The 19497-nt window shown below is 40.7% G+C and overlaps 1 protein-coding gene across 2 annotated transcripts; it reads left to right on the top strand.

Moving 5' to 3' along the window:
• Positions 1-321: 321 nt before the first annotated feature.
• maneal (mannosidase endo-alpha like) lies at positions 322-18971 on the top strand. Of its 2 annotated transcripts, XM_084739823.1 has the most exons (5): positions 322-1444; positions 2166-2275; positions 15046-15122; positions 17925-18148; positions 18258-18971. In XM_084739823.1, the coding sequence occupies exons 1-5, from the start codon at positions 940-942 to the stop codon at positions 18425-18427; spliced, it is 1086 nt and encodes a 361-aa protein (XP_084595949.1). In that variant the 5' UTR covers positions 322-939; the 3' UTR covers positions 18428-18971. The 2 variants fall into 2 exon arrangements, with proteins under 2 accessions (XP_084595949.1, XP_084595948.1); XM_084739822.1 differs by having other exon boundaries at positions 17925-18971.
• The last annotated feature ends 526 nt before the right edge of the window (positions 18972-19497 follow it).

Below are 19497 nucleotides of genomic sequence, written 5' to 3'. Positions count from 1 at the left end.
GCACCATTCTTGACTTTATTTATTTGTCTCTTGTCATTGGCTACAGTACAGTTGGTCCCATGATGATCCACCGGAAGGTGAGTGACTTTGCCTCTCTATCATGTAGAAAGGGCAGGAACCTCTAAGGCCGATATCTCCACAACTCTCCAACTCACACCAAAACTATCAGGATGGATAAATAGCGCTACTGGTAAGAGGAAAAAATATATCATTTGATTTTGTGGTCAACCATCACTTTAATCCCAACAGTTAGGCTGCAGCTCCATCTCCTGCTTCTCTTGTGGCATTAATCGCCCCTCATACATCGCTCCTGTTGGAGATAATCCCTCCTCCCTGCTGCTCGCATCACAGAAACAAATGTTCCATTCTCTCGTCTAGCACGAACCTTCAGTTAAAACAGTGTTTATCTCACGCAGGGCTTCTGCTTCTAGTTACTGAAGAGAAGATGAAGGTTTCCAGGAAACAGATGTGATGTGTTGTAATAACGATGGGATGACAGGAGGAGCAGCTGCAACAGCTCGATGGAGGAATGAGACGGACAGTGCGAACAAACCATCGGATGGAAGGTAACCAGACCTGCTTTATTCGAGCTGTGATCAGACTGAATGTTTTCTGAAGAGACATGAGGGATAAGTGGAGTAATTTTCACTTTTCTGGCGAAGAGGAAGAGATGGAGGAATAATAAAGCCGACGTGATTAACATGGCTGTGCGCAGGCGAACAGGAGGCGATGTAGTGAAGCGTTATAGTGCAGGATTCCCTCAGGTCGAGTTGATGGAAGTGAAATGAGACTGTTTTGGTTATCGTGCATTTAACTGGCTCCATTATGCACCAACTGCTGCAGTGACTCTCTTCTTTTACCTGCCAATTCACGCCGTGTTCCTCCCGCGCTGCTGCCTGCTGGACTGGCTCTCGCTCTGCAGCACCGCGGACAGCGACCATGACTCGGCTACGCAGGAAAGCTCTCGTGGCTCTGTTCCTCTTCACCCTCTTCATCTTCGGGGCCATGATGGGACTCAGGACGCTCAAGCCCAGCGACGGCTTCTCCGACCTGGCCCCCGGCATGGACTTCATCGGGGAGAGGTCTGACAGGAGGCGGCTGGACGTAAAAGACGTGGCGGTGTCGCCGGGCCAGTTCCACATGGGCAGCAGCGACACCAAGGTGGTGTTCACCAGGTCGGACCGAGATTACAGCATCTTCTATGATGTCCACATCTTCTACTACCTGTGGTACGGCTCCCCGAGCATGGACAACAAGTACATCCACTGGGATCATGTGCTGGTGCCACACTGGGACCCCAAGATCGCAGCCAGTCATGCCCAAGGAAGGCACACGCCTCCAGAAGACATTGCCTCCAGTTTTTACCCCGAGCTGGGACCCTACAGTTCCAGGGACCCAAAGGTGCTGGAGTCACACATGGCCCAGATAGAGGCGGCTGCAGCAGGTAATACTTCTTGCAATACTGGCTCCACATATTAAACTTCTGTGGTTTTGTGTTGACACTCCTCCAGGAGCATAGCCTGTCCCCCTAATGTCCCCACCCCATGCATCAAAAATTAAGTCTCTCAATTGTTTTTATTGATTGGATTTTTCATATTTAATTTATGCAGTTCACTTTTAGAATATATGTTTGTACGATGATCAGTAAAACGGTTTAAAACTCCTCTCCACATTGCCACTGATCAACAAATCAGAATCCTTCATTTATTGACCCAAAAGTATAGTTTAGTCATTAGAAAATATTGGAAACAGCCTACAAAGTAACTAGTAAGTCTTCACTTTTTAAGTAGTAGAATGTAAACACCCACCAGGTTGCTAAAACCTCAAATTCCTACAACAACAAAATACAGGTGGTTGTCAACACCTATGATCTCAGTTAGTTGACTGTGAATATAGGCTATAGCAATCTCAGAACCCATCAGCTATCGTCTAACAATGACCCAGCGGGTATCCAAGAACAAACATCCAGACTTCCTCTTCAGGGGACTGTTCATTTACAGTTCGATTAGCAACTTAAGAGGCAAGCTAATCTCAATACCTAACCTCAGTTCATTTGTGTGCAGACACATAAAAAAAAAGCTAACAAAAAGCTAACTTATAATCGATCTTAGCTGATTGATTAAACCTCTAACATCAGTCCAAACATTCCTGCTGTGATGTTGTAGGGGTGCTGGTGTTGTCCTGGTATCCTCCCGGGGTGGCAGACGACCACGGGGAGCCCACCGAGGACCTGGTTCCTGCTGTCATGGACGCAGCCCACAGGCACAGCATCAAGGTAACTGGTGAGACAACCGGTATGTTTTTCCTTTCTGATGATTTACTGAATGAATGACTTGCCCGTGACAGTTCAATGTTAAAGCTGAGAGCAGCATATCTTCATCTTTATGCATTCTCACTGCATCTTAAAATGTTCCCATTTGATTTCTTTGTGCCGCTGTGAAAATCAGAAAGTCGATTCATGTCGATTCATGTCAGTTCTGATCTGGACGACACAAACGTGTGGTACAAGAATCACATTCTGAGATACGCAGCCGACATGTCGGTTGCAGGATATATGCTTCATTTGAGCTCTATGGCCTCGGGAGAATGCTAAAATCATCATTTATGAATGTTGACTTGACGAAAAGCAAGTCTTATCTCCATTGTTATACTTTTGACAGCACAGAAAATTGGCCAGAGTTGAGCTGTAGTAGTATTTTGTGGAAATGACAACCTAGTCAAACCTAATTATGCTGAGATAAATACATGATGTGAGCTTTTTTTGTCAATTTTGTCTTTTTGACATGAGTCAGTTCACATGGTGTCAGATATGGGTTACACTCCTGACTAGATACAGTGAGTCATTCATAAGGGATATAAAAGTCTGCAATGTGGAAAGCTAAGGAAAGCTATTCTATAATGCACTTATTGTCAAACATTTAGATTTTACCAGCGTATTCAATGAGCATGTGTGTTATAACACAGTAATGCAGCAAGACAGACTCTGTTTTGGAGACTTAAGAAGCTCTTTGTTTCTTCAAAAGTCAGCACAATTAAGACATTTGGAACTGGCAACCAGTGCAAAGCTCACAGCAAGAGATAAGCACAGATCTATTTTGATGGAAACTTTGCTCTTAAATGCTGACCTGAAGACCTCTGCTCCTTTTCAAGACGTGTAAACACTAGGGTTGGGTAACAAAATTGAGTGCCAACATGGCATCAGTTCCCATACAACCAACCGGATACTTCACCGGACTGAATCACAACACTGATTACAGCGCCTCATTTTGGTGCAACACACCTGAGCTGTGTATTGAAATAGTTCCCATGATTGAAATGCTGTGTTAAACCATCTGAAGTGAATCTGCATTCTGCTAAAAGAAATTCCAACACCAGGGCAGGATGTCCAACAAATATTTAAAGGCAATGGTACATAAACGGGAGAAGCATCTGGCGACACATAGGGTGCAATTTTTTCCCAGGATGGCAAAGTCATGACCACATGAGATACTTGTAAACTGAGAGATGGGGAGCATAGATATGAAACATTAGATGTGACATGTCATAATGACTAGCCATTTATATCAATAATGAGGAGACTACTGATGATGATGACAGCAGTCTATTTATTTTTTCTGTTTATAGTACTGTAATTGTTGTGTTGTGTTGTGTTGATTTATTTAGGCGGGTTAGTCTTTATTTGTCATGTGAATTTGTTATGTAAATTTGCTACACTTTTAGTATTTATTTATATTTATATATTTAAGTATACCTGAAGCTGTTAACATATTTTATGTGTTTGTATCAACCACCATTTTGTGCTTCCTTTTGAAAAAAGCTTCAGTTCCAGCACTATTTAGGCATCAGTGCTGTATCATTTTAGCACCGGTATTGGAAAAAACTCAAGTGAAATCCAACCCAACCCAGTGCTCCAAGCTACCAGTCCAGGTCAGCTAACAGTCCCATCAGCTACACAGCTAAAGCCCTTATTAGACTTTCTGCAACCTTAAGTGCACAAGGGTCGGTAGACTCCAGAAAGCGTCAGTGGTGTCAGCATCTATTTTGGAGAATAATCCAGCCTGAACTGAGCTAACCACCTAACAACAAGTCACACTATCTTTTCATCAAGGGAACTCCACAAATCACAGGTCTGAGGCAGAGCAGCCAGAGGACATCAGAGAGAAAACCAGAAAACATTTTCTCTGCAAAGAGAGCACTGGTGTGACTCAGTGCCATAAAGCACTATATACTTCTTGTGTGTAATCCAAGTTACATTTTGCAAGAACAGATGTTCAGGGGGCAGAGCGGGGATGAACAAGGCACCGTTCAGTGTAGCATCAAAATGATTTTAAAGCTGTTATTTTAAGGTAGTTACATAATGTTGTTTTAGGACTGCGTTTTCTCCAGTTGACAAAAAGTGTGTCATGCCCTTTATTCAAAATGCAGCATGTCTTGCAGCTGCATTGCATTCTGGTCCACTGAGGGTCCTGACAGTGAAGTAATTGGTACCTACCCAGAGGGCCCGAGCTGCATCTTCAATTCCGATTGCTCTGACCTCAAAACCTGACATTTATTTGTACGTTGCAGACAGATGAAAATCTTTCAGACGCCTCCCCAGCTGAGCCAATAGCCGTTTTTAAATATGAAAAGATGAAGTGCTTTGGGGTAGATTTTCTTTTTCACTGCACCAATCCATCTAACAGATTCAATATCAACTTCAGCACCGAGGGGGTCAGATATCATAAAGCCATAAGATGCTGAAGGTGCTTGAGACAGCAGTGGCAAAACAAGCGCAGACTGTAGATTCAGCATTAAGAGGACAGAAGAGCTTTCCCTCAGTCTACTTTCATGCTCCTTATATGGAAGTCTTAGACTGAGAACTGGGTCTCTCTGTGTGTCTCAGTCAGACTTACACAACAGTGTGTATCTCACAGCTGACCTGAGGGCTAATGCTTCAGTGTTTCAGAGCACCAGAGCTGCCGCTGACAAAATACAGGCTGAAGTCTGTGTTTGTGAGCAGTCATGTGTGTGTTTCTGTGTGTCTGTGTGCGCATCTCCTCAGCGAATGTCATATATGTGTCCCTTGCATGTCATTTTATGTGGTGCTTTGGGCACAGGTCGAGTTTCTCTGTCGATATTCAAAGGCAAAGCGAGGTGTGAAGCAGGATTGTTCTTCCAAATTCCATCCAAACCAGATGACTGGTGTCACAGACATCAGCTGAGACCATCACATCTGACAGACAGGAGGACACAGGCTGATCTATAACCCCCTCCAGTGATCCGTCCTCGCTAATTAACTATAGATTGACCCCATTTGCTCAGTGAAATTTTGATGTCAGGATGCTAGCTGCCCCGTTCTAATGACAAAATCGCTCATTTTGACAACAATCCTCTCCAGCCTGTTCAGCAGAGTTTTGGAGATACTGACCACAGAGATGTCTACATTCACTTCTTCTCTTATCAAAAATTTGACCCAGTTACTCAAGACAGACCTTGTTGTGAGCATTTTCATGCAGGTACTACTTTCTTTCTAGTAGAAGAAAAGTGGTTCCAATGATTATAAAGTAGTTCCAGCAGAATCTACTGCTGAAAGAAAGTAGTGTCCACATGAAACTGCTCACAAGAAGATGTGTGGATTATCTTGAGTAATCAGTTCATGACTTTTGGAAAGAGACACTGGTTTATAAATTTTCAAATGTATTTTTTGGTGCATAGAGCAGTCTAGTTCCATTTTAATTGAAAGCAGGCAAACCTCTCCAAAACTCTGCAGCTCACACCAAAAAAATCTAGCTGGATGAACAACGCAACAGGCCAAGGGGAAAATATGTATTTTTGATTTTGGGGTGACCTGTTTCTGTTCCTAAGTACTTTATGCATGTTAATTTAAGGAACTAACATATTTATTTTAACTCAAACCATGATATTTTCCTAAACCTAGCCAAGCAGTTTTTGTGGCTTTATTTTGAAAGTGTATAAAGACTTATTTTTTTCAACATTTTTAAACATATTTTGTAATATATGTTAAAAAAGAAGCTAAAGGAAGCTGTAGCTGCCATTAACTAGTTAGCTTGATAAACTAGCCAGTGGTCCTATGAGCTGGCTTGCGTCTGCCCAGAGGGCAAAGTCAAATCTGCACCCAACCCATGAACATAAAACATACACACTCACTTACTTGTCATTCAGTTATGTTCTCAACTGGTGCAGTTCCTGTGCTCCTGCAGCTGTCGATGTGTTTCCATGGAGATGACGAGCCTCACTTGCAGTTATCAAAAGCTTAAACTTTTTGAAAGTTTTTACAAGCAGCAAAGTCACTGACAACATTATTCTTCCAGTCTTTGAATGCACCAAAATCCTTCGAAACATCTGACTTGACCTTCGACAATGAATCGTCCACAATTTTTGTGTCCTCTACTGGCAAATTTTGCCTAAATGAAATCAGTTTTAGCCGTCAGCAAGTCGGTCACAGTGACGTTCCACTGTTTGGCAGGATGTGCAGTCAAAGGTTGTAGGTGTTGGAGACCTTCACAATAAAATCTTGCCAGCTGACTAGGCTCACCTTTTAAGGGAAAAACATATTGTTACATTGTATGGGTCATATTATTGTTCTCACCTGCTACCTGCATACAAAAAGTTAATTTTTACCTGTGCATGTGAATTTATATAAACATAATTTATACCCATTACACAACTTTTTGTACCGGCCATCTCAGCCCAAGCTCCAAGTACACAAAAAAGGTTGGACTGAGTAAGAAAATATTAGCTAGTTGTATTTCTAAAGCTTGGAAAGTCAGTCAAACTCAACTAAATAATACACACATACAATATCAGATACATTTATTTGATGTTTATAGGTCTTGTCATGTTATGGTTTTATGTAAATGGACCCAAATGCAGGACACAGACATTGAGGCAAGGTTAGGTAACAGGATTTATTTCTTTACTGCAGGGGGTTGACTGGGGTGGATGAATGGCTGAAGGATAGGAAGGTAGCTGGCAAGCAGGCGGGCAGGCAGGCTGATGAGGTCCTGAAGCACAAGCAAAAGCCACTGTTAGCCACTGGCACAGAAGAGTCCACAGAAACACAAAAAATCTGTCAACTCCTAAACTCGACGTGTTCTATAGCACCATACAAGAAGCTGAAGAAACAATCCATGGCTGGTTGTAGAGCAGGGCTTTTGTAGCAGCGGTGATGAGTGATGCTGGACAGCTGAGCTGATCGCTGATGATGAGCAGTTGCCGAGCAGAGCTGGGAGCCAGTAGATGGAGGAGGGAAGACCACACCCACAACACAGGAGGAGAGGGACAACAGAGGAAAACACTGGGAGATCACAGGAGGTGTGGCCATGACATGTCAGGCCGTTTGGACAAAATACTACATTGACATCAGGACAGACCACATCTTAGTACTTTTTTTTGCATAATTTAGTCCATCTTGTCAATGAATTTTAGCACAATTTAGTTCAGGGGTATTGTGATGAGTTTATCCACCTCTTCAAAATGAGGCTGAGAGTTTACTCACTGATTTTTGAATCAACCGTATTGATCAGTGAGGGAAAACAAATATTGTTTTACTGTATTTACCACTACACCCCTGATTTAGTTATATTTTCCAGTTTGACGTTATGATGGTTGATTTAAGAATTCATCTTAAAGCCATACAGCAGTACAAGGAGCCAAAATCTAAGTGTATTTTAAATTAATGATCATGTTAATATTAAAAAACAAGACATTTCTGTTTGAAGTTATGATTAGGTGTGAGGTCTCTTAAATGTTTAATCTTGAGGTTAAGGCAAAAATTAGATTAATAAACAACTTTTTAGGTTACGGTTTGGGAGTTTATCCAAAAAAGTGACGAGACAACCCAAAGCGAGATGAGAAGAAAGGGGATCAGGCACATAACACTCTTCGGCCTTTTCCACCAGTGGTTTTGGCCATGCCAAGCCACACCGTACTGTGCCCAATTGCATTTCCATTATCATTTTCAGTATGCTGAGCTGCGCCCCAGATTGACCTACTCTGGAGTAGTGCCAAATTGACCCTGACCAGCCTTCTAAGTGGGCTGCGTTGACATCTCACCAGCCATGGCCAAGCCACGATGACCCTCCTCTCTCCCCCTCGAACAAGCCAGCGTTGTGATACTCAGCTCGTGTGTGCAGGAGAGCAGACAGGTTCAGCTCTCAGTACTTTTGTAGCTTCTAACAGAATCTTTCTGTGTTAAATAAAGGTAGCTTCTCTCCTATGTCGCTGTTTCAACTTTATGGTATCTGCATTTCTTTACAGTTTCATATTTGCTTTCAGCTGTGTCAGAATCGTGTCAAATTACTGCTGATGAAACCCCGAATGAAAACATTTCCTGTTCCTGCTTCACAATAAAAGTCTTATAATGAAATATATAATATAATAATGAAATAACATAGAACTTTTATTGTGAAGAATTTTAAGGAAACAGCGTATTTATTCCAGAGACATACATGAATGGTTAGGGTCACTTATCTTGAGCCTCCTCAAGCTCATCTTCAGTTAAAAGACACAACTTCAAACGGGTAGTTCTGTTGTAATGGAAATGCAAACCCCTGCCCTGCTGGGCTGACAGGCCGAGTCAAACCCAGTCAAGCCAGGCCAGCTCTGTGTATGGAAAGGGGCTATCTGTGTAATGCAAGATGTAAGGCACCACCCCTGACCGGAGTCCTCTGTCCAGATTGAAAGCTCAGAGCACCAGGGGAGTGCTGGTGTTCACAGCACCATCACAGGAGACTGGCCCACTGGGAGGAGGAGGAGGTCTGCAGGTCCAGGGGGACTGCTGGCAGCGAGCGAGTAATGGAACCAGGTTCAGGGGCCTCCCGGTGAACACAGCCAAACTTGGACTGAACAACTTATTTTAGCAAGTTTTGAATGTTTTAAACTAAAATGATTATTGCACCTTTAACATATTCACTTACTTAATGTGTAAGGAATTCTATCAATACTATAAATGTTGTCTGCAGTGCAGATGAACACCCACTCCTGGTTTCAAAATACAAATTCATACAAAAGATTTAGAGGTACCAAATGCTGTGTTCATTGTCATGTTACCATAATTACTAGTTTATGACACCACACATGTGCACATCTCACACTTTGATGACCCCACTTCAGCTGAATATGGCTGATTTCTAAAGTGTGCAGAAGGGCAGTGCATGATAACTTTTTAGAGCATGTAGCTGTAATTACAAACTGACATATTATAATGAGAACATTTGCCCCATTATGATAACATACTGTACACCTTGTGGTTATAATGAAAAATGTTCTTGTCAAAAAACAAAGAGTTCAAATTATTTTGTCTTTAAACTGTTCAGGGAGAAACTGATGTAGCCAACATTAGCCTTTTGCCTGTGTTGCTCCTGTAGGTTTCTTTCCTATAAATTATCACAGATTAGATGGACGGTAAACGTGGATGTGTTATGTGCAGTTAACTCAGACAACAGTGCAGGATTTCTAATGATTTCAAGTTATTCTGGGTACACTGTGTGCCATTTTGAGATTTTCTCTCATAATTATATTTTGCATCTGCACTCTTGAATTTATCATCTCAGTTTACATAATTGGCTGATTTAATGTAGCATACAGCAACATGATGATATAACATTGCTTCAGGATAGTGTTTGTCACCAACTGAGGAGAATCCAAACATGGGTAGGAAGTGTTCAGGGGGTTTGTTGCGGCAGCGTCTACAGTACACACCTGAGGCTTAATGTAAACATGGGAGTGTGTCGGCATCACACAGCGTGAGGGGATCTGAGCAAACAAGGCATTCTTCATCCGCATCCATCCATCCATCCACGGTTTATTCAGCCAAACAGGAACAGATTGAGCAGCGTCTTACCTCGCTGGCCTTTCATGATTTCCAACCGGTCGAGACGGCTGACGAGCCCCGAGCCCGGGCGCCAAACACCACCGCGTTACCATGGAAACTGTTTAGGAAGACCTTGCAGCCTCTTTTGAAAGATGGAGTGGGCGTCGAGCGCTCGGTGTTTGTGGCTCGACAGCTCTGTCAATGCCTTACTGTTTGCCGCTTAGCTGCAGTAGACCTTTTTTTTCCTTTGTGACTGAAGCAAACAAGCACCGCGCAGACTTTCCTGGATAACAGCAGGTATCCATCACTCCTGCCTAAGAACATAACACAATGTTCTCTGTGAAATCACTTACACCCCTCAGTTTGGGTGATTTCATTTAGTTTCTCTACAAAATGTCAGCTGCATATGAATAAAATCCCTCTGGATCACATAAATCTAAAAACGATTATGAGCCAATACTCTGTTAAGTTTTAATTATTACACCTGTTCTTGAGAATAGGGAAAAATCGTCAAAAGAATTCAGTGAAAATTTATTCTTTAATAATTTATATATATAAAATACATGTAACTAATGAAATGTTTTGGTTTGCTTTAATTTCTTTAATTTCTAAAACTTGCTCTGTGCCAGAAAACACTCTTGTACCAGCTAACAATTTAAAAATGTCTTAAATGTCTTCAAAATCTAAAACTAACAATACTTACTGCTGACATAGGTATAAACCTGTGACAATATAATCATCTTTGTTTTAAAATAAATTTTATGAAAATGTTGTCCCTTTAAAGTCCCAGATTTCTGTAAGATTTTTTACAAAAACATGGTTTAATCAGGCTCAAAAGGGGTTAGCTATAAGGACCTGTGTCTCACCTCCTGGTTTAAAAAAGGCAGAAACACTCCTAAACCACTTGTGCACACCATAAGTGAAGCAAATATTTGTCTCATGTTACTCATGCAAGTTTGAACACCAGATCATTTTGGGAACATTTGCAGCTATAAGCACTAGTGTATTTATTTGCCCCCAAACAGGTAGCTGCAAGCTGATGAGCAACAGGCTAGCAGCCAGTTAGCACCAGCTGGCAGGAACCAGCTGTCTCTGAGTGTGTCAGCCTCTGACAGCATTCACCAGACTCTTTCTGTTATGTCCCTCCTGTCTCTTATGTTTATTCCCTGCTCTATGTATGTTCATGAAGTGACGTAAAAATACATTGCTTCTCCAGTCAGTAGTCAACATTGGCAGAGACACTAACTAGCACACAATGAACAGTTGAGCGAGGTTGACTTCTTGGTGGGTCGCTGCTGCAGACAGGTCGACAAGCGAGACTGAAGATAAATCCACTTTGTAAACCCAAAGGTTTAAAGAACAAACTATGAGCTTTCCTCTCATTGGTAGACAGGTCCGTGACTCCTCCTGGATCGCTGCTACAGACAAGTTGAGAAGCGGGAGTGAAGATAAATTCACTTTTTAATCCCGAAGTTTTAAACAGTTGCACCAAAGCAAAATCAGTGAGACTGTTTCTTCCTCCAGAAGCTCCAGACTGTCCCCAGCTCTCTCCCCCAAAGCTCCCTGGCTGACAGACGCTATTTTTTTTTTTTTTTTTTGCTCAAGTTGAATATTTTCAACTCATGCATATGTCCAAATTTCGCATGTTTGTGCATTTGTTACATTTTATTTGCGTCTTTGTGTAACTTTGCATGTAATCTACTCACACATAAAAAAAAAAATAATTAACTTTCTATGTGAACACACCAGTAAGCTTTCTATTTTTTTGACATATTCATTAAATAAAAATGTAACAATGTAACAATAAAAAATGTAATCACTGCAAGGTTGGCCTGCCACAAGGTTTAACAGCCAAGAGTTTGATCTCTTAAAATATATTTTCCAGCATAGCTACAGAGTAAAAATCCCAAACCCCTCCATATAAGGATTTGTACCAATTCTAAAGAATTTGTGATTACTTAGAAGAAGTAAGAAAAAGAATTTCTGACACACTTGGGTGAGTTAAGTAGATGTCATCGTGGGTCACCTGATTGTGCTGACAGATGAGATGACAATACGGGACAAGCCTGTGGGGATGGTGAGCATCTGCTGCTTCCCTCGTTCCCTCCTCCTCCACCCTTTCAGCTCCATTTTCAAGAAATCCTCAGCATCCTGTGGGCTAAACTTAGGTTCTGTTTCCTTCTATCTTTAAACCAGAGAAACAGGACGCTGTTTGCCTGCCTGCTTTCTTTTTGATGACTGATGGCTCGTGGAGCAAGGTGTCTCTCCAATGGAAGATTATTTTTATACACACACACACACACGAGTGCCCACGCAAGAATCGAAGCACATTCACTCATTCTGTATTGAAAAGAAAGAAAAGGCACAGAGGCAAAAAGAAATGCACTGAAATTACAGATTTTAAATTACTTTTATGCAAAATGTTGTGCCTTTTACCAAACTTAAAGAGACTTTTCAACCACTAGTGGTGCTGTAAAGCAGTGTTATAATGAGTTGTTTTCAGGTCGTAGTGGTGTTTGACATTGAGGCAGCAGAGCAGAAACGCCCCCAGTATTTCAGAGCACAGAAAACTGATAATTTTTTCATGATTTTGAGACCTAATTTTATATAATCAGCAATTTTTTAATAATTTAAATTTGGCTACGTGGTTAATTACATGTTTCTCCACACTAAGAACACACTGTTATTGTTGTACATGATCCTTAACATGATCCTTAAGTGCAATTTGACATTTCAAATGTATACATATACTATATACATGTGACTTGATCAATCCAAAAATGGCTGTGACATAGGCAGTACAACACAGTACAGCGCTCTGGTGAGTTATCAAGCTGTAGATGACTGTTAGCTGCCCACACCTCCCACACTTTGTTAGATCAGGAGGAAGAGAATGAAGGAGACATTAATAAATTCAGCACAATCTCACTCTACACTCCAGCTACTACAACACAAGGTGTAATTTTATGTGATGAGCAAGGTTAGCTAGTGGATTGGATAAGTTTGTGAATGCCTCTGAGTGTGTATTAGCACTTAAAGCAATGTATTTTGATAGATTTCAAGTCATGTGAAGCTATAAATCAGTATGAGCTAAGGCTATTAAATGTATGTCAGACTGTCAGTCGCTGAGAGCCACAACTGCTTGCCTAACCCTAATCCAACCTGAACCCTAACCTGAGTCATAACTCTAGCCATGACAAGGGAGTCACCCTAACATTTTCAGAAGACTCACGTTTGGTCCCCACAAGGATGGCAAGTCCCCACAATGTGAGTGTGTAAACAGATTTAGGTCTCCACAGCATGAGTAATACCTGTCCACACACATCCATAATGCCTTTGTAGGTGCTAGGCAACAATTATCTTTACACAGGAATAATACCAGCTGTTATCTGTCTTGTTCCCCATTCTTTATTTATTGTACATGGACATAAATGACAACATTTCAACCATTAAAGTTGTCAGTCATGTGTCCTCTTCAGGACTATCTATGGTTGAAATTTTCTCATATCCATGTAGAATGAAAGAAGAATGAAGATGAGACTGAAGTGTGCTCTTTCACTTTTTCAAGCGCCAACTACCATGATGTTTTATGCATAATTTGTCAGAGCTGTTCTAAAGTAGTAGAGTTTAAAAAGCTATTTTTATAGAATTCCTCGAATTGTCACTGTCAGGGTTGTAGTACCACAATCTGTCTCCAGCCTATTTTTTTTTCACACTTGGTCTTGTTTCTGTTTCCATTTAGACTTGTCTTGATGGTGACATGACTTTTTTTCTTGCACATTACTTTGAAAGACACATTTTCTTCCCTCTGGTTTCCATCTGGCCTCGTTTGTCTCATACTGTGGCGTGGACCATGCAAACCGTAGGGTGAGAGGGCTCTAATAGGAAGCTGAAGAAATACTAGAAGTCATTTCCTATTTCCTATTAAAAGTCAGACTTTAAATAAGTATGTGGATGATTATACATGTCCTCACTACAGAGTGAATCATTTTTACATGTTCTCTAATGGTGAACAAATTATTAGGAGTAAGTGATGCACATAAAAAGGTTCAAATGTCAGTGTTTGTTCTGCTAAAACAGAGAGGAGAAGAAAAGTAGTCTGATGAGGTCTTCCAGACCAACATGTTGTAATTATAATCCCTGGAGCTAATTAACAGTGTGGATTAATTTTTTAAAGGAAATAGTTGTTATTCTGACATGCAGGGATAGAATAAGAGTCAGGAATCCTGTTGAAAGAATCTTTTAATTAAAAATAATTGAAATGCAGTTTCACTTGTGATTGTTTTTTGTGGTAAACTATTCCTCCATTTGTTAAAAGCTCTGTTTTAAGATCAGAGTAGAGCTGGAACTGCAAAATCATTCTACTGATGTATAATGATATTTATTGCTCTTTGTCACTGGTCATTTTATTATAAAGTGAGCATACTTTAGTCTGTGTTGGGATCCTGTAGGATTTTTTTTTTCCAGTGAGCTGATTGGTTAGTATAGGCAGGCTGTTGACAGGTTTTGATCCTCTGAAGTTAACCTGGTAATAATCACTATAAACAGATATCAGCATATGTAGAATCTGTAGGCAAGGGGCAATATTTTGGTATCAAAAGCATTCTGGTTTCCTTTTGTGGTCCAAGAAGTATTGACCAATCACATTTGAGGCTTTGGTTGCATGCAGGTAAACAGGTGACCATGTACCATTATAGTTATTTTTATAGTAATCTTTCTTGGTGTAGGCGGCCCTTAAAAGTGAGCCAGCTTTGTGATACAGGAAAACCTGAGTCCCCAAGTCCAAAATATGTTATAGTACACATCCTTTACAGCTTACTGTAAATATAGAAGCTACATATAGTACATTCCAAACTCAGCTTCTCATGAAACCCTTTTTTCCCCCCTTTGATTGACATTATACTTGCTTGGATTGGTCCTTCAAATGAGCATGATGCTGTCAATGTCAAGCAGTTTGATATTTGAGTAGTCACACAAAACCACTGTGGAACAATAAGTACCGCCAGAGTGGACACACTCTGTCAACACTGCGCTTCACAGAAAGCACGGCCAAATAATTAGCGAGGTCCACAGACTTCAAATTAAAATGTTGCCTGTCCATCAAGACAAACAATACACTGGAATAATGAACAACTGAGTGTTCACTTTCACTGCATAACCCCACTGTTTTTCAGGTTTGTGTGGATTTATGTCTCTTTGTTAACATCCGTGCTCACGTGTGTTTTGCACAGGTGGCCTTTCACATACAGCCATACAAGGGACGGACGGACCAGAGCATGCACGACAACATCAAATACATTATTGACAAGTAAGTCCCACTTGCCTCTGTGCTGGATTTTTTTCCTTTTGATGAGCATCAGGTCGAGTTCTGCTCTCCATATCAGTGGCTGCTGCTGACGTTAGAAGTCTAGAGATCTGTTGAGACATGAAGTCTGATAAGGGAAGATGAGGAAGGTGCTTGTTAAATATAGATGTCTCCCCTGTGATCCTGCTGTAATGGATCAGAAGGTTCCTTCTGCTCTGACTTTAACCAGTCTAATGTGTGTCAAAGGCAACCTGACTCTTTGTCTTTCTTATAAAATTTGATGATATTCAGCTTTTTCCATAACTAAGGCAACATATAACATATGTTAGCTTTAAGAGATAGACACGGAGAAAGACTGGGAGGCTAATCAGATAGTGTTTCATCTAATAAGATATTCAGTAGTAGTCTGATAAAAAAAAAAAAAAAAAATCAGCCCATGATCTCACACTGTGACTAGGAACATGAATAAAGAGGCGCAGGGATGCCATGTTTATAATGATACAAGACTGGAGTCAAATCAAAGCCCAGCCTAGAGTGCGTTGAGTTAAATGCATTTTTTGGACTAAATTGCTGCCAATATTTTTGGAAACCCACTGTGCCGACCATCTGTATAAAATGAAACAAAAATTGGACAGAGAGAAAAGGAGCTGATGGTTTCAGCAGCACATGAATATATTCTGAATGTGAAATCTTAGCTCTATTAAAGGTCCTACATGTGACATTTAAGCTTCATTCAGTTTGAAACTTTAGTTACAATCAAACAAACTAGACCACTGACTAGATGACTGGTAGCCTTGGCCTCTAGCTTGGCTAACATACTGACTCCTTGTTATACTAATCACTAGCATGTAGCTTGTTGCCCTCATTTAAAATGGTAATGTGGACAGAGCCTGCAGCCTTTTACTGCACTTAATATCTGTCTCGCCAGCCTGCACAGACCTTTGTCAAGTAGAGTAGCAGAGAAACAAGAGGACAGACCTAAATGCAGACTTCTGGAGGCAGAGCTGGTGCAGTGCAGAAGATTAGTTCACAAAGTCAATATACAAAAGACTTACAGGTTGGTCAGGCAGGCAAAGGTCTAAACCACGTAAATTCCAAAGAAGGAAAACAAATTTGACAGGGTGAGGGACAAAAACCAAAGTCCACTGGAAAGGACACTGGGAGACACTAGGAAGATGCTGGGGGATTCGACACATAGGACAAAGACAAACTGGTAAAGAAAGATGGGAAAGGCACAGGATAAATACACAAGGAGGCTGATCAGGGACAGATGAAACTAATCAGTAATAAAAAAAAGGTGGCTAAAAGACAAAACAGGAAGTAAAGCAAAAGAAAACAAGAGGAAAAGCAAGCACTTAAAAAACAAGAGGGAGCGATTAAACTAAAACTAAAAACCATGACACCTTAGACATGCACAAATTGGTGGGTCCTCTACAGCAGCTGTGGGTTCAATTCTCACCCATGACCCTTTGCTGTGTACCGTTCCCCCACTCTCTCTTCCCATTTCCTGTCGCATCTTCAGCTATCCTGTCATTGAAGGCATACAATGCCCAATATATATATATATATATACATATGTATACATATGTATACATTTTTTGAGTATCTGTACTTTACTTGAGTATTTGAGTATTTGTTTTTTTTTTGGAAACTTATTACTTTCACTCCACTACATTTCAAGAACAAATATTGTACTTTTGACTCCACTACATTTGTAGGAAGGTTGTTGTTACTTTTCGATGAAGCTTTGAAGTCAGCTGTTGGTGTTTTTTTCTTTTCTAAAATGCAATTGGTCACATGCTGTGTTCCTCACAAAAGAAAACCAATCACAGTAGTTCCTCTCAAATGGGATTGATGTAAAAGTGGAAATACGTCATCCAGGCACTCTCTGTAACAAGAACAAGCAAGCTCTCCCTCTTTCATTCAAACAAAAAGCGGTAATGGTGACGGCAGGAGAAAGACAAAATTAAATCTCAAGATGTTATTATAATTATTCATTAATCCAGGTAGCTTTTAAAGTTGGATTGTTTTATCGTGGTGAAAAATACATCATAATTCATGTATATATACTGCCTCTGAGGACAGAAAGAAATCTTCTTCTTACAGTTATCTTCAATCTAATGTTATGATGTGATTTTAATACAGTTACATCAGAAAATGACAATAACTGTCCTTTTTGGTTTTGATTGTATTTCTATGCTGAAGTTTTTATAGGTGTTTCTATAGACTTTGTTTAGCAGAGTGGTTCTACAAGCATCAGTGCATCATTAGATGGTTTCAGAGAGTTACAAGCTTCTGTAAATGCATCATGAAAAGAATACAGCGTGTATTGATATTAGAAAATGTACTTTGTAATTTGTAGTTTTGAATACTTAAGTATTATTAAAAAACATGTACTTCTGAATACTTAAGTATTTTTAAAAGCAAGAACTCTAGTACTTTAACTCAAGTAAAATTTTGACTGAGCAACTGTCACTTGTAGTTGAGTAATATTATATATCATATATTATATTAATCTGAAAGGTGGGGGTTATAGTGGAAAACCCATAGACAATTGTGTCACAGTTGAAGATGATGTCCCAGCAGTTTCACATGGTGTTGCTATGACAATGAGCTAAGAATCCCACCTACATTGAGGGGGAACCAGCTGTAGTGGAAAACAAAATTGGGAAAAGTACCTGCAAAAGCACATCAGGTTGAGTTCAGCCAAGCTGTACTGTGCACTGCAGTGCATACACAGCCAAAGTACCTTTTTCTTTGTGCATATAGAAACATCTTTTTTCCCTCTGTCTTATGTTTTCTCAGGTATGGAAAACATGGCGCCTTCTACAGATTCAGGTCCAGCACTGGGCGAGTCCTGCCTCTGTTTTATGTGTATGACTCCTACCTGACACCACCAGAGTCCTGGGCCGAGCTTCTGACGCCTAAAGGCTCCCACAGTATCAGAGGCACCCCTTACGACGGTGTCTTCGTCGCCCTCATTGTTGAAGAGCGCCACAAACATGACATCCAAGCTAGCGGGTTTGATGGTATCTACACCTATTTTGCCTCTAACGGCTTCTCCTTTGGCTCATCCCACCAGAACTGGAAAGCCATCAAGACCTTCTGTGACGCAAACAATCTGCTATTTATTCCCAGTGTTGGTCCAGGGTACGTGGACACAGCTGTCCGGCCATGGAACAACCACAACACCAGAAACCGGGTTAACGGACGTTACTACGAGACATCCTTACAGGCAGCTTTGTCTGTCAGACCAGAAATCGTCACCATTACTTCCTTTAACCAATGGCACGAAGGCACACAGATAGAGAAGGCTGTACCCAAGAAAACAGTGACCCGTTTGTACCTAGATTACCAACCCAACCAACCAGACCACTACTTAGAGCTTACGCGCCAGTGGGCTGAGAACTTCAACAAGGAGAAGGACAAGTGGCTGATGTGAACATGTCTTTATTTCCCTGGTAGATGCCCTGAGCATGACCAGAAATGACTTTAAGTCGGCTCTGTTAAGGGACCCCCTTTGTGGTTCATCCACCTACCTGTTTTTCCTCTAGCTCTGAGCACTTCTGATCAGCTTTTCCCTAAATGTTCACTCTACCCTTACTGTTTTTAATCACTAACATTTTTTGTACAGGTTAATATGTCACTGGTATGTTGAACCTACAAGGCCACAGTGATGGACAGCTAATCATCATTTCCTGATAACAACTCTGTTCAGTATCTGTTTGAAAATGCGGCTATGTACAGCGACTCTGCTCTGTAGGGTTTTTTTTTCTCATTTTCTTATGATGAAAGACTGTTTTTTCCTGTATTTCTTTGAAGACCAATTAAAATTTGTGTCTGTTTACTGTAGTTGAATCAGTGGTGTCACTGCGTCAGAATCTAACTTCCAAGAAAAGTTAGAAATGATCAAAGAAGTCTATGCAAAGCCTGGAGATGTAGGAATGTGGTACTCCAGTCAGTGCCTTCAGAGTCTAGTTTGGAAGCTGCATTTACTTGTTGATGGTGAAATTGGTGTGTGTAGACTACAAAACATATAAGTCAGAAGTAGAAGCTGGTGAAAGCTGCTTCAGCTAGTCTAAATTATGCTTACGTCAGCAGTAGGGTTAGGTTCCTTTGTTACATTTTTGTATTTGGTTTATTTTAGTCCATACTGAGCAATTATAAGCCATTCAGGGCTTAAAAACAAAAATCACACATACTCTCAAGTTTTACTGAACAGAGTTTTTATAGCAGGCCCAAGAATAAAAAGCAGATCAAGTCTGTACAAAAACCTTGATTGTAAGTTGAAGTATAATTTTGGATGATTAGAACTTGGGTCTTGTTTTTATAGTTTGGGCTGTCATTGCTACTAATTATGGTAACCTTGTACTCATGA

Source organism: Lutjanus erythropterus, chromosome 16 (genome assembly GCF_056507025.1).
Source record: "Lutjanus erythropterus isolate fLutEry1 chromosome 16, fLutEry1.hap2, whole genome shotgun sequence".
NCBI classification, from domain to species: domain Eukaryota; kingdom Metazoa; phylum Chordata; class Actinopteri; order Lutjaniformes; family Lutjanidae; genus Lutjanus; species Lutjanus erythropterus.
Note: the sequence above shows the minus strand (reverse complement) of the source record. Positions and strands in the feature narration are given on the sequence as shown.

Excerpts from the sequence above, each read along its gene's own strand:
- maneal (XM_084739822.1), top strand. The coding sequence starts at position 940 with ATGACTCGGCTACGCAGGAAAGCTCTCGTGGCTCTGTTCCTCTTCACC. Across the intron at positions 2,276-15,045 it reads CCCACAGGCACAGCATCAAG|GTGGCCTTTCACATACAGCC; the intron begins GTAACTGGTGAG and ends TGTTTTGCACAG. Across the intron at positions 15,123-17,924 it reads ATCAAATACATTATTGACAA|GTATGGAAAACATGGCGCCT; the intron begins GTAAGTCCCACT and ends ATGTTTTCTCAG.